Source organism: Panthera pardus, unplaced genomic scaffold (genome assembly GCF_024362965.1).
Source record: "Panthera pardus isolate Hobbes unplaced genomic scaffold, ASM2436296v1 HiC_scaffold_15, whole genome shotgun sequence".
Lineage (NCBI taxonomy): Eukaryota > Metazoa > Chordata > Mammalia > Carnivora > Felidae > Panthera > Panthera pardus.
The window spans coordinates 13,860,077-13,875,213 of NW_026526710.1; the positions used below are offsets into that span (position 1 = coordinate 13,860,077).

At 59.6% G+C, this 15,137-nt stretch overlaps 1 protein-coding gene across 7 annotated transcripts in view; it reads left to right on the top strand.

Moving 5' to 3' along the window:
* CABIN1 (calcineurin binding protein 1) overlaps positions 1-15,137 on the top strand; it is a 152,391-nt gene that overhangs the window by 132,029 nt on the left and 5,225 nt on the right. For all 7 annotated transcript variants that reach the window (XM_019467117.2, XM_053902129.1, XM_053902127.1 and 4 more), the window contains 5 exons: positions 5,894-6,057; positions 6,919-7,015; positions 7,912-8,586; positions 10,277-10,351; positions 12,995-13,277. In XM_019467117.2, coding sequence (XP_019322662.2) covers positions 5,894-6,057; positions 6,919-7,015; positions 7,912-8,586; positions 10,277-10,351; positions 12,995-13,277 — 1,294 coding nt within the window. The remainder of the gene's footprint in view (positions 1-5,893; positions 6,058-6,918; positions 7,016-7,911; positions 8,587-10,276; positions 10,352-12,994; positions 13,278-15,137) is intronic.

The following is a 15,137-nucleotide window of genomic DNA, read 5'->3' on the forward strand; positions in this document are numbered from 1 at the left end:
CCTTTGTGAGTGGACAGTGTGTTCATGGGCAAGGGCACCGGTTGGCCCGGCAGCACCCCACCCCTTCCACCGACCCAGCTCTCAGCTCCCGTGGGAAAGCTCCCCTGGTCTCCAAGGGCCTCCAACCATGCCAGCCAGCCCCACCCTCCATGAACCTCCAGGTTTGCTCCAGTGTGGGGCTCAGTTTCCGAAGCTCTCTTTCCTTAAGAGCAGCAGGAAGATGCCCAAGTCTCAAGGCTACAGGGAGGGTTTGGTAACTTGTCTCAAGCACTCAGCACAGAGTCTGGGGCTCCATGAATTATTCAGGTAGTTATAGTCTGTCTCAGTGACCTCATCTGCCAGCCAGGAGCCTGGAACCACTTGGATGGGTTGGAGGTCGGCTGAGATGCTCCCGAGGAGATGCACATAGGTGGAGCTTTGAGCACAGTCCCAATGTTTCTGAGTGCTTCTGAGGCTGCTGCTGTATGCCCCCAACTGCCCACAGCTCTCCAAGCACGCACCATCCCAGCCAGGAATTGGATGTGCCTGCACTCTGGCGGAGGGGAGTCTTGGGGTGCAGCCAGAACTGCAGGACAGGAGGGCAGCTGGAGAGGGCACAGAGGAGAAGCAGGAGGGGCCCTGAGTCATGCCCCGCCAGGCCCCGCCTGGCACCAGTGTTGCCTTCCTGCCTCACAGGTGAGCCCCGTTCCAGATCCTCCTCATGGGGCCCCTGCTGCCCCTGGCTCCCACTCCTGCCACTCGTTCCTCTGCGATCCTGTTTTGGCCTGTCCTTCAGCCCCCAAGTGCCGGCCTCCCCTCTTCTCGGGCACTGCTGCCCACTCCCTTCTTATCAGATCCCCTCTTCCTCCCTCTCAGATGCCTCCTGGCACATCCCCTCTACCCTTCCTGAAGCCTGTGCTTGTGGCCTCTGCTGCTGCAGGTGGAGCCTGACTGCCCCTTCCGCCAGTGTGCAGACATCCCTTTCCCAGTGCATTCCCCTCCCTGGGAGCTCCCCGGTTCTCTTAGGGGCTTCATAGCCCTCCCTAGGCACAGCCTGACAAGGCTGTCATTCCCTGAGGGGCAGTACGTGGGGGTGTGCTTTGTCTTCTTCCCCTCTGTAGCGGGGCGGGAAGTGTTCCACTTGTCTTGGGGCTGCTGGTATCGTGGGGGCTCTGGCTGCAAACACAGAAGCCCAGCGCTGCCTGCTCAGGCAGAAGGCAGAGCCTTGGCTTACTTGCCACCCTGCCAGCTTAAGACTCTGCCTGGTGGCTCCACGCCCTCGGGCCAGCTGTCCCTGGAGGCTAGCTGCATGTCTGCAGGAACCTCCCCAGGGCTTATGGTGCCTGTAGTTCCCTCCTGATTTTCCGTGGACTCTGCCTGATGTGTTTGGTCTTCCTTTCCGAAATAGCTGGCGGTATGTTACGGCTGCGCGCGCATATCTGGAAAGGAATGGGTTAACAGAGAACCCTCATGTAAAAGGGTCCAAACCATGCTCTGAAACGTGTGGTACAAAGTAGACCTATCCTCAGGGGGTGCGTCCAGAGCCCTGTCCCTCTGTCCGTCCTCAGGGATTGGCCGAAAGCTGTTTGGGAGTCCGGCTCCTGAGCATAGGAACCCTCGTCTCCTCCCAGAGTGATCCCCACAGATGTGCCTAGCCGGTGCAGAGTGGCTCCGGTGGAAAGTGGCCCACTGGCCCCAGACGTGAGGAGGGAATCCACATGCACTCCGGGCTTGGCTACCATCCAGCAGCGTGGCTGGGGGCTCACTGCCCCTCAGTGGGCCTCCGGTTCCCACCTCCACAATAAGCAGTTTCAGCCAGCTGAGTGTGCTTGAAAATGTCCATGATTGTGTAACTCAGATGCCACTGGATTCGTCAGTGCCGGCTGGAAGCAGCATCCCGGGAATCAGGAACCGGGTGCAGGAGGAACGGCAGGGGTGGGGAGGGCGGTCCCAGAGGGTGAGACAGGCAGGCCAGTGGCGCCATGGCGTGACAGGGAGCGGGTGGTAGGCAGACCCCCCCATCGGTGTGCATCCAGAAAGCGTCTCATCTGAGGCATTGCCTTGCGTCAGCCCCCGCCTTCATCTGCTTGCTGGTGGCTACCACTGGTGCCAGGCTACCTACCCCTCACAGCCCCAGGCTGGCCCACTTCAGGGGGTGGCTTGGTGGGCCCTCCAGAGTGGTTTCCTCAGCATCCTCACTGGCCCGTTTTGGCACATCCCATCCCTTCTCCAAAAGAGACACCAAACAGGTAAATGCCCTGCGTCTTTGATTCCGGAACTTGGGAGCAAGAGCGGGAATTTGGGATCCCCTCTCTGCAGGGGCCCTATCCACACCCCCCACCTTCTGCCAAGTCTGCTGTGGCCACCTGGTCCACCCTGCAGAGGGCCAAATGTGTTTTACCTCTGGCATCGCCTTCTCAGCCCCTTCTTTTTCAGGGGAGAGAGGAGAGCTAGCTCTTGCCCCACCAGGAGCTTGGCCGGATATGCCCCTGAGCAGCCCAAAGTCCTGCCAGCCCTCAGGGAGCGTGTTGCTGACTCGCCATCGTTGCCTTTTGGCAAGGAGGCGTGCCGCCACCCCCCACCCCCACCCCCACCCCCCAGTGCAGGGCTCATGTGCACACCCAGAGCTCTGAAGAGCATTCATTTCCCTGGGAGCAGAATTGTTTCCCACTTAGCCTGGAAAATCTCCAGGGTGAGGGACTGGTGGGGAGGTGGATGAGCTGGGCTTCTCTGCAAGCAGGAAGCCCTTCTCAAGCTGGGCCCCTTGCCTCTGCCAGCTTTGTGTCGGGCCCCTGGGGACCTGGAGCTGAAGCACACCTGCCCCCACTTAGGACACATTCCTAGCCACCGGCCTACCACCCCCTGACCATCTGAGGGGCTGCCCCCAAGTGGTCCTGGCAGAGGCTTAGGAGGGCAGCAAGCCAGGAGGGCTTCAGAGAGGAGATGACCTCACAGCCAGGCTTGGGAGGACACAGGAAAACTGGCTGGGCAGAGGAAGTGAGAGGGCGCCTGAAAAAGTGAGAAGGGTAAAATTCACGGCTCTATGAGGGGGCATGGTGAGTGTCCCGAGTCCAGGGACGGGGCAAAGGCCAGTGAGGCTCAGGTTTCCGCTGAGGTAGGTAAAGGAGCTGCCTTGTCAAGGATATAAGCAGTGAGGGATGCGGCCACACCATCCTTTTCCTAACTTGTCCTGGCCCAGGCCGGGTGGACGAATGGGGAGCAAGAGTCGAAGGAAGAGGCAAGATGAGGCTCGAGCCGGAGCAGGAATGTTAGGGGCATAAGGTGCAGGCTTGGGTGCCAGGGAGGGGCAGGGGTGTGGGGACAGCCTGGGGATCCAGCACAGTGTGAAGAAACCTTTTCTAACAATCTACCAAGGATGAAACGGGCCACCTCCAGAGGTGGTAAGCTCCTGAGATGTACAGGCTGAAGCTGGTGCCCACCAGGTGTGTTGTGGGGGCCAGGCATTGGGGCCCAAGCACCCCAAGTGCCTGCAGCCTCCTGAGGCTTTGGCGCCATATCTGAGGCCCCCATGACACTTGCTTCTGCCCACCTCACAGCCAGGCTCACCCCGAGTCCCTGGCAGAGGTGACATGAGAGGAACAGGGCCACTTTCCCAGGGGAGGGGCCAGAAAAGTCAGCACCTCTGTCCTCACACAGCCACCCCCAAACACGATTTGAAGGAAGAAGTGTGAGTCTTCCATTCATCCTCCCCAGTGGCTCCCCCAAGGAGAGCGGGGGACCCTCCACCCTTAGCTGCTCACCAGGCAGCTGGGAGGGACCTTCTGAGCCCGGATCAAGGTACACTGGGAGGAGTGACCTCCGATTGTTCTTTGAGTCTTCAGAGGTTTTGCCAGGGAAGAGGGAGGCATTCAGTGAAATCCAGGGTCATCCTGGACCCTTGTGGGTTGAGGGTGCAGAGCAGAGCATGCCCCTCTGTGCCCTAAGGAAGAGTGAGATCCGGGAGCAGTGGGGTCACACCCAGATCTCTGGCTTGACCCTGGGCCGGCTCTGGTGCACACCTGCAATGTCGTGGCATGTGGTGGGACTGTGCTTCCGACTCTCCCCCTCTCCTGTTAGGTGCAGGAAGGAGCTGGGGGCCAGTGGTGGAGGGCCAGAGCAGGTGATGGAGACTTCCTTCTGGGCTGGTTGGCTGGTCCAGCCTGTGCTCAGAGCTGTGGTGGTGGTGAGGGGCCAACTGTGGGACTGCCTCTCATGCTGTGTGACCCTGAGGGAGTTGCTCCTCATCTCTGTGACATAGAGATGTCACGATGTCATGATGACATAGCTGTGTCAGCCTGTGATGCAGAGCATGGTGACGTCTGCAGTGCCTTGGGAGAAAGAACCAAGCTCTTCTTCAGCCTGGCGGGTCTGGTGGACAACAGAGAGGGCACCTCCCAGCCCCTGCCACACATCTGGGGTACAGTGTCAGGGCCACACTGGCCAGACAGCTGTCCAAAGCTGCCCCTCGTCCTCTCAAGTGGCAGCTCTTCCTGAGCTGCTGCAGAAGCCACCTGTGCCCAGTGGGAAGATACAGCGTTGGTATCCGTGCCCCAGATGTGGGTGGCCTCAGCCTCCTGGTTTTGTCTAGGCCGGGAGGCAGCTGGTGCCTTATTTGGTACTGTCTGGGATAAAGAGTAGTTGCCAGCCTTCACACAGTGCCCCGGCCTGCTCAGGGGGTGGGGGGAGCAGTTCTCTGCGCCCGGTGTGAGCCCAGTGACCCAGTGTGGAGGCTCTGGGGGCTTGGAGTTGCAGGTTTTAGGCTCCTCTCTTACTTAAGTGGCTCAGGGCTGGAGGTGCCCTGGTTTTCCTCCCGGGACTGCTGGAGCCGGGAGTTAGTCACTGAGCACCCACGGGAATAGAGCCCTGGGAAGGGCACCCCCTGGGTACCCTTCTGTGGGCCCCGGGTGCAGGAGGCAGCATTGCCCACAGCCCTGGTCTGGGCAGGAATTTCTGGGCAGGAATTTCTCTAGGGTGTTGGCTTTAGGAAGCCACATGTGAGCCTGCCTGCTCCTTCCAGGTCCCCAAAGTCCTGCCCCAGAGACATAAATCCTAATGTCCAGGTCCTGCAGCCTCAGGCCTGCTCAGAAGGTATGAGCTTCTGTTCACTTATAATTCACTCCCTTGGTCATCCTTTCCTTCACTACGCCTGGACTGGACCCGAGTGTGTCTCAGATACCATGCTGGGTGTGGGGATGCCACAGGGAACCAGACATGGAGCTGCCGATGAGCAGGGTGCCAGGTGCAGGGGTGGGCTAAGCACGGGCTGAGGGAGATCGTGGCGGGTATCCTTAGAGCTGGCCCTGCTCCAGCGCAGCCTTCAGACAGTGAGGTTGGATGGCCGAGAAGTGGAGGAGGGGGTCCTGGCCAGAGCATACACTGGACAAAGGCGGGTTCATGGAAACCTGGGCATCCAGCAAGCTGCAGGTCATTTTCAGCCCAGCCCTCCATTCTCTGGGTGCCGCTGGAGGGAATACACACGGGTGGGGCCCAGGCTTGAGCATGTCTGGCCAGCAGCAGCCACCAGAAGTTCACGTTGGCCACCTTTTGACCCATCAGTTCAGCTCTAGGAATCGGTCTCATGGCTGAGTCAGCACCTGTGCAGAGGCGCAGAGGCACTAGACTTCTCCCGCTGGTTGCATTTAACTGAGGGGACGCAGCCTGTGTGCTTCCTGTAGGGAAGAGAAAAGTAAACACATACCTTGCAGCCATTCAGAAGAGGAGAGTGCAGAATAGTGCGTGTATTCTTTGCCACCATCCGTGGAGGGAAGTAGATGGGGGTGGCCACGCTCCCACTTCCCTTGGGATAGCAAGAGGGGTCCGAGGCACCCTGGATTGGGCAGAGTCCCCTGTGGTATCATGGCAGGCTCCGGTTGCGGCAGCCCACCTCACACGCCCGCCTCTGTCCATTTCACAGGGCATCTGGCGGATCCCCGTGGACGAGATCGACCGGCCGGGCAGCTTTGCCTGGCACATGAACCGCTCCATTGTGCTGCTGCTCAAGGTGCTGGCCCAGCTCCGGGACCACAGCACCCTGCTGAAGGTGTCCTCCATGCTGCAGCGGACCCCGGACCAGGGCAAGTGAGTGCAGCCACCCGGCCGGGTGTGTGGTCAGCCCCGTGGGGGCAGCTGGTGCTGCCGTGGGTCAGAGCATGGGTGCACACACAGGCTGGAGCCCCTCATCCGCCCAGGGCATTTCTCCACTGGTTGTGGAGCCTAGACCCACCCTTTTTTTCAGGAGCCTCTCTGTCCTGGTATCTAGACAGCACCCTGCCCTGTGGACCCTAGGGTGAACACAGGCTGTGGACTAGCTACCCTTTCCTTCCTCCTGCTTCCCTTCAGCTTGGGGCTTTCAGGGTGCTGTCAGGTTGTGGGGAAGACAGGTGTCCAAATGATAGCCAGGGTCCCCCAGGTGAAGGCCAGTAATAACAGGCCAGGCAACAGGGGGACCTGGGCTGCAGAGGTAACCAGGGATCCCTTTGCCAGAAAGGGTGGGACAGATAGGACTGAGGGACATCTGCTTCAGCTGCAGTTGCAGGGGTTGTGGGGGATCCCTGAAGATGTGGTCTGGCCCAACTGGGCCAGCAGCTGCCCATGCCTGCACCACCTCACCTTCTCTCATCTCATTCACCCCAGAAGCTGGGGTGGGGCCCTCAGCTGGGGCCTGGAGCACACTGGACACAGTCTTTGCGGAGAGAAACCAGAGGCCCCCAGCCCTAACTTGGCCTGGCCCTGCCCCCACCCCCATGAGGGCCCAGGACAGTCTGTGTCTGTTGTACAGGGAGGAGGCTCAGGGCAGGCTTCCGGGGAGTGGACCTAGGCAGGAGGGAGGCTGAGGGGCCAGCAGGCGTTCTTGGGGCACGAAAGGGCATGGGCCGCCATCTAGTGCCATGTGGCTCTGAGGCTCTGCCATCTTCTCTGGCCACCCCCACGTGCCTGCAGGAAGTATCTGCGAGATGCCGACCGCCAGGTCCTGGCGCAGCGGGCCTTCATCCTCACTGTGAAGGTGCTGGAGGACACCCTGAGCGAGCTTGCAGAGGTATGCCCATGGCCCCTGTCCCTCCACTTACCCGCCATTAGGAAGGTCCCTGTGTCCCCACCTGTGAAGTAGAGACCTTGCCTCTCTGGGTGGGAAAGGTCAGCACAGTGAAGGATTGGCAGACATTTAGCGAGGCGCTGACCCGCTTGGCAAATGTGGACTTGTGGTTACGGAAGACAATAGCGACATTCCCTGAGGCTGCAACCTGAGCAGTGTACCCCACCCGGCAGATTGAACTCGGGGTCACAGCAGCTGTGATATTGAAGCAGGTGGTGGGCTCGTGGTGGGCTGGGCACACCTGGTCCCTTTTCACCCTCCAAGGCAAGCACAGCTCTCACCCCCTCTCTAGCTGAGCACCCTGAGGCCTAGGAGGTTAGGTCACCAGCCTAGCAGCCTAGGGCCACTGGGACCTGAGCCAGGGCAGTGCTGCTGCAGTGTCCCCTGCCCAGCAGGACTGGCTGGGCCATCGTGCGGTAGCTCGGGGCAGCACCCACCCCTGAGACTCCACCCTGACTACTGTGCATTAGGGGCGAGTGGGAGCCCAGATCAGGAGTATTTAGCTCTGCAGCAAGCACATTTGGTGGCCCCTGGTGGATCACCTCCCCATAAGACACCCAGGACTTCCCTGAGGCCCACGTTCAAGGAAGGCCAGCCCAGCCCAGGCCAGGCCTATTCTTCTGGAGTGGTACCACCGACAGTGCCCCATTAGTCCCTCTCAAGGCTGGAGGAGCAGAGCGGGGAAGGACTTCCTCTGGCAGGTGTTTAGGCCCAGCCTGGGCCAGCTAACAGACGGGGAGAGCCAGGGTGGCCTGGGGTGGGCACACCTGACACCCAGGGGTGTCTTGTTCTGGTAGAAGCCCCAAAGACACAGTCTTTCACCTTTGGTTTTCTCGTAGGGGTCAGAACGCCCAGGGCCCAAGGCCTGTGGCCTCCCTGGAGGCAGGATGACCACCGACGTTCCCCACAAGGCCAGTCCCGAGGACAGTCAAGAGGCCCTCCCCCACTCCAAGAAGCCCCCTCTGGCTGATGGCTCAGGGCCAGCAGGCGAGCCAGGGGGCAAAGTGGGCCCCCTCAACCACCGGCCCGTGGCCATGGAGGCAGGAGACAGTGCAGACCAGTCTGGGGAGCGAAAAGACAGGGAGAGCCCCCGGGCAGGGCCTACCGAGCCCATGGACACGGGTGAGGCCACCACTCGCTGCTCAGACTCCGAACGGGCGCCGCCCCCGCAGCCAGGCCGACCCCCCAGGGACCGGGGCCCCGAGAGCCGGCCCACTGAGCTGTCTCTGGAGGAGCTGAGCATCAGTGCCCGCCAGCAGCCCAGCCCGCTCACACCAGCCCAGCCAGCCCCAGCCACCGCCCCTGCTGCCACCACCGGGGCCAGAGTGGGCAGTCACCCCGAGGAGCCACCCACACGGCCCAGCAGAAAGAGGAAGCTCCTAGAGGACACAGAGTCGGGCAAGACGCTCCTGCTGGACGCCTACCGAGTGTGGCAGCAGGGCCAGAAGGGCATGGCCTACGACCTGGGCCGCATCGAGAGGATCATGTCTGAGACCTACATGCTCATCAAGCAGGTGGGTGGCCACGGGCCAGGCCTGGTGGTTCTCACGGAAGGTCCTTCCCGGCTGGTCCAGGAGTGTGAGGGCCCTTCGGGGTGTTTGTTAGGTGTCATTCCCACCCCACCTGTGCTGTTCATTTCCCTACATTTGAGGTTTTCTACCATGAGCAGGCCATAGATTTAGAGTCCGAAAAACAAGAAGCAGGTCCGGCCATCATGTTGCACGCTTTAAGTACGGGGTGATTTTATCAACTGTATTTCAAAAAAGCTGGGGAAAATATACAAAAAGAAAAGAAAAGGAAAAACGGTGAGCTTGGAAAAACTCTATTTTCAACTGTAAAGGAAACAAAACCTTATCAAATCCGACACAGGGAGAAGAGACCCCTGACAGCCCCCCCCCGCCCCCACACACACACAGTGCCAGTCTCTGGGGCACTTCCTCAGAGACCTTCGTGGCTGTCCTCTGAAGGTGACGTGGTACCCTGAGTATGTGAGGAGGCTCGGCCACCCTTCTTACTTTGCTTTCCTTTTTTTTTTTTTTTTTTAATGCATTAGACATATAGCTATTTCTTTATTTAAAATGACTTCCAAAGGGCGCCTGAGTGGCTCAGTCAGTTGAGCGTCCGACTTCAGCTCAGGTCATAATCTCACGGTTCATGAGTTCGAGCCCTGCATCAGGCTCTGGGCTGACGGCTCAGAGCCTGGAGCCCGCTTCAGATTCTGTGTCTCCCTCTGTCTGCCCCTCCACTGCTTGCACTCTGTCTCTCACACTGTATCAAAAATAAATAAACGTTAAAAAAAAATTTTTTTTAAATGCCTTCCAGGGGCACCTCAGTGGCTCAGTGGGTTAAGCGTCTGACTTCAGCTCAGGTCATGATCTCAAGGTTTGTGAGTTCGAGCCCTGCATCAGGCTTTCTGCTGTCAGCACAGAGCCCGCTTTGGATCCTCTGTCTCCCTCTCTCTCTCTGCCCCTTCCCTGCTCACTCGCTGTCTCTCTCAAAAAATGGATTTCCACAGGAAGAGACCCGGAACTGCAATGGCTGCTTCAGTCTGGTTGCCTGTCCTGATAAGCGATTTCTTCCCAGATTGTGTCTGTTTACAGTGACGCTTTTGAGAGCGCCTGTTTTATCACCCCCTCACTGGCATCCAGGATTAACCTTTCTTTGTTTCTGTTGCTGAAACATTAGGAAGAACCCAGCTCAGCACTCCCTGCTTGTCAGGGCGGGCCATTCCCCACCCTACCTGCCCCGGCCTGGGTGCTCCTGACACTCCAGCCCTTCTCCCTCCTTCCCTGCCCATTGGTCCACCACGACGGCCCCCTGGGCCTCCCTAGCCTCCTTCTCATCCCCCTGCACCTTGGGCTGTTGGTCTCTGGGTCATTTAGACCTTGCCCTCCCCCCGGACCTCAGACTCTGAAAGGCCCTGCATCGTGCTCGCTTGTGGACAGGCTCTGGCTCAGATTCTGCCAGCCTCAGCCCCTGAGGACTCAATAACCTGGTTCCAGACATGAACTTGACAGGACCAGCCCGGCCCACAGCAGTGGCCCTGGAGGATGGACCCGGGAGATAGATGTGTGCTCCTGCCATGCTCCAGCAGGACTGGAGTGTCAGGGGATCTTCAGAGGAGCTGGTCCTCATACTCCAGGGGCTGGGAGAAGGCCAGCCACCATGGCCTGGCCCTTTGACTTGGAGCATCTCCTTGCTTAGGTGGACGAGGAGGCTGCACTGGAGCAGGCTGTGAAGTTCTGTCAGGTCCACCTTGGGGCTGCCGCCCAGAGACAGGTAAGCAGACCCAGCCTGTGCCGGCCTCCCTACACGAGGCAGGCCCCATGCCAAGGCCCCCAGCTGTGGGCCGAGAAGCAGTACACCTCAGGAGGGACTGTTTCTGGGCTGAACATGGGCCGAGGGGAGATGGACAGGAGGCCTGTGAGCCTCCGGCTCACAGGAAGCCCCTGACCACCAGCCCAGGTGGGGCAGCATTGTGTGGCAGGTAGGGCCTTGGCAGGCCCAGACCCCAGCTCCGAGTGCGTGACCTCAGCGGTCCCCTCACCTCAGCTGCCTTTTCTGTAAATGGGGAAGATGGTCCTTACCTAGCTGACCCCTGGAAAGGTGACTTCATTTGGGATGAGGGTGGAGGAAGTGATGTGGGGCTGGGATAGGAATGGGTTAGGAGCAGAGCAGACGGGGGTCCTGGGGTTTATTCAGCAAGGGAGGGGGGCAGGTTGGTGCCAGGTGTGGGAAAGACGCCCTGCTGTTGAGTGGGGAGGCTGGGTTGGTGCAGAGGCCCGGTGAGCAACAGGTGGGTCCAAGATGGCAGAAGATGGGCCAGCGTGACCTGGTGACAGGAAGGAGGGGTGAGGGAGTATATTTTCCCCTCGGAGCGGGGTCCAAGCAGGAGCCCTGGGTGTAGGTGCCCCCAAAGCCTTTGGTCTGGGGCTCAGAGGCCACAGATTTTGAGGAGGAGGGGGTGAGGGAGAAGGGTCTCCTTGGGAGAGACCTAGCTCAAGAGAAAGCCCACAGGGGGAGTCTGGCTGGCAGAGAAAGAGGGGGGCTAAGGCTGGGGGGCACTGCAGTGCTCCTGCTCAACAGTACCAGAGGGGCATCTTCCTGCACCACATGTGGGCATTTCTGCAGGAGTGACCCCTGGGCCTGGGTCGTTGGGTCAAAGGGCAGGTACTTGCCATTTGAATAGGTGTGGCCTCTTGTCCCCCCAGGGGTGGCCCAACTGCCCCTTCCCCAGCAGCACAAGTGAGCAGACCTTGCCCTCCCATCCTTGCCCACACGCAGCCCTCTCTTGGCATTTCCCCCAGGGAAGTACATCACAGGGAGTCCCAAGGCAGGAGTTCAGGGCAGTGGGCATCCATCTATAGGTCACCTAGCGGCAGGCTTGTAGATGCTGTCGGTGTCCAGAGCTTCCTCTCAGTGAAATGGGGCAGCATGCTACCCTTCCTGCCTGGACTCTTGGTCTGAGGAAGTCCAGAAATTCAGTCTTGACCAGGCAGTCTGTGGGCCACACACGTGGGCCTGTTCCCCCAGCTGAGGGCCAGAATCCCGGGGGAGACACGCCCCAGGTTCTACCACCCCATTATTGCCAAAGCAGCCAGGATTCACATCATAGCCGCTGTGGTTTCTGTGGCTTGCGTGGCCCTAACCGCAGCCTCTGCTGCATGGAACAGGAGTAACTGCCCAGGGTCCCAGTGCAGGGCCTGAGACCAGGGGTCCCCTCCTGCCTCCTCTGCTGACCCAGATGAGGTCAGGTAGGCAGTGACCACTCCAGACAGAGTGGCTGTTTCTGATGCAGTCTTTAAGGCCCTTAAAATGATAGAACCCCCCCAGAAAACCTCCAAACGCCTGCCTTCCCTGTCTTGTGGCAAAAGGAGATCCTGAGCTAGCAGGAGCCAAGGGCAGGGAAGGGTCCTTTAGATGAGGAGATTGAGGACCAGCACCCAACTGGGGCCTGGGCGCCTCTGGCCAGTGCTGGGGAGGGGGCAGCCCGAGCCCTGAGCCTGCTGCCTCCGCCCCTTGCCCCAGGATCCATTTGGCTAGAGGCCAGTCCCAGTTGCCATGGCAGCCTAGCGCACACCTGGAGAGTGCTCTGGACATAATTAGAGGCTCAGTGCTGTCACCGTGGCTGGGGCTGGCTCCTGCAAGGACAGACACAGCACATCTTCCTGTCCTCTCCCCACCTTCCACCCGCCCCCCGACTGGAGGTTCAGGTTCAACCCAACACATATCACACAGCAGAATCACAGGGGCTGTCCTGTGCTCCTTGAAACTAGGGACAGGACGTTTCAAGCAGAACAAATGTCAAAAGAAGCAGAGTTATGGCGGGGAGCCAGCTGACCCCCAGCACCATGGTGCCCCCAGCAGGTGTGAGACCACATTTGCAGCCCTGGTGTGGCCTGAGGCTAGGGGTCTAGGGCCGGGAGGATGGCTCACACCCGCAGCACACCCTCAGTGAGCTTCAGCCTTCACACTGTTCTGGGAGCGGAGGCTTTGGGTGCAAAGTAGAAGGGCCCTGGTGGCAGAGAGAACTGTGTGGAAGAAGATGGAGAGGCCCCAGCGGGCCCTGCTCCCCTGAGAACGGAAGGCCTAGGTGAGAGCTTCTGGGGTGGCCAAAGCTGGACTATCCGGCACTGCCTCTTTGGCGCTGTGGTCTTGAACTCAGGGAGCTGACTCTTGGTGTCACCCCAGCTCTCTAGGGATGGCCCCACATGAGGCTCAATGACCCCTGCCTGGGGTCATGTCTTCCCAGGGTGGCACCCAGGAATTGGAGGGTGAGGTCTGGTGGAGGCCCTGGCCAGCCCCAGGGTCTCCGTTGAGTCCCTACCAGCAGGGCCGGACGTCTTCCCAGGGAGGTGCTGTGGGTCCCCAGGGTTAGGAGGTGGGGTGCCCACCATCCTCACCTCCTCTTTGTCGTCACAGGCCGCAGGGGACACACCCACCACCCCAAAGCACCCCAAGGACAGCCGAGAAAACTTCTTCCCTGGGGCTGGGGCTCCCACGGCTCCTGACCCTGTGCCCGCTGACACTCTCCAGCGTCCCGGTGACACTCACAACAAGCCTCGCCCGGTGCCAGCTGCCACCACGGCTATCATCCCCTGCCCTCCCTCAGCATCGACCTCCAGTCCAGACCCGTCCAAGGACCCTGGGCACCCCCGGCCACACAGGGCAGAGGCCATCCCCAGCATGACTTCCCTGGGCCCAGGTAAGTCCCAGCCCATCTCCTAGGCAGCAAGGCCAGAGCTGGGCCCAGGCCCCTGCTACCAGCCAGCAACAAGTCCTGCTCCTTGCATGGAGAGTGTGGGTGGGGGAGGGGAGGCGGCCAGGGTGACCTCCAGCCTGGTGATCCTTGGGAAGCACATCTTGGGGGCCCTGGAGGGCAGGGGGCATGACCTGATGGAGTGCCCACCACTTTCTTGACCTTCCTCCCATCCAAAAAGGGATGTGATGATGGCAGTCCCCCATAGGGGTGTGTGGCTAGGAGAGAGGGAGCCAGCACTAATAGTGATATGTTTACATGTAAACTTGATGAATAGATAGATAGGGATTCAGGAGAGGGGAGGGGTCTTGATCTTGGCTTATCAGAGATCTCACAGGCCTATGAGCTGTCCCTGAGCACATCTGTGGTGGGGAGCATTCCTGCATAGGCCCCCTAGGGTAAGACAGATGGAAGCAGCCAGCAAGGAGCGGGATAAAGCTTATGGGTGGGCTTGTGAATTACAAAGGACAGAGGGCTCTGTCAGCCAGAGTCCTGGTTCCTTCTAAAACCCAGGATGCCCTTAGGAATGACAGCCTACTGGCAGGGGCAGCTGACAGACCAGCTTTCCAGGGAGGGGGCACTGAGGTGGCATCTCAAAGGTCAGCAGGCAAGGTGTCAGGCCTTCCCCTCACCCCGGCTCCTGGGACCAGCCTGCACCCTTGCTGAGGCCCTGCAGGGGCCTTTACTCTTGCAGCCTTATCAGTCTTCCCTGTCACAGTTCCATGCAGCCCTTCGGCCATTCAGCCTTGGCTGTGTCACTTCCTAGCCATTTTAATATCAGACCTGAGGGCTCCTGCCGTGGCTGGTCTGCCTGGGTGGGGACTGAGGGTGGCAGCCCTCCCTCCTTTCACTCTTTCCTACAGTTCTGGCATTAGGCGCTGATGTTTTCACCTGATGCTCATCCCCAGTTTGCTTTGAGAATCATGGAAGTGTAGGGACCATTTGCCCAGTCGGTTACAATTACCCTGGTTGTGGCCTCGTGAGACGAGGAATCACTTCCCTTAAGTCAGCTCCTGCAACCATTTGTTGTGAGGGGAGCCTCCGAAGGCTGCAGGACCAGAGCAGTTGAAGGATTGTGAGTGGTGGTTCTACCACCAGGTGACCTTGGCTGTCCCTGCTCCCCTCTGTGTACCTTGTTGTGTCTCAGTTTCCAGCACACGGTGTGTCAGATGGAGGTGATACAGGTTTAGCACAGTGCTTGGCAGACAGCAAGCACAGCCCCGGGGTGGATTGTGGTGATTTCAAAGGGCAGCGACAGTGAGAGTCCATAGCCCAAGGAAATCACTCCCTCCCGTGAAGTCGTGGCTCCCCCGACCTTAGGCTGTCTTACCCTCCACCTGACTCTTGCCTCCATGGTGTTGTAGCTTCTGAGGATCAGAGCTGTCAGCTGGTCGTCTGAATTCTCTCACGTTGCTGGCACATCTCAGGTTCTCACCAGCTGTTGGCTGGAGGCCTCAGTTCCTCCACCGTGGGCCTCTCCGTAGGCTGCTGAGTGTCCCCACGTCATGGCTGCTGGCGTCCCCCAGAGTCTAGGTCTAAAAGAGCGAGACCACTCAAAGGAAGCCTTAGTGTGCTGCATAACCTAATCTGGAAGTGAGTGACCATCACTGGTGTTGGCCATACACAACTGGGTGTTAGGTGGGAAGGTTCCTTAGGGTCTAACAGGAGGCAGGGTCATCAGGGCCCTGGGAGCCTGGCTGCCTTCCTTCCGTCTCCTGCTCACCGCACCCCAGTCCCAAGCAGGCTCCAAACTATGGTTTGCACCTTTTTCCCCTGTGTCGGATCGACGGAAGAGTGTATGTTTCC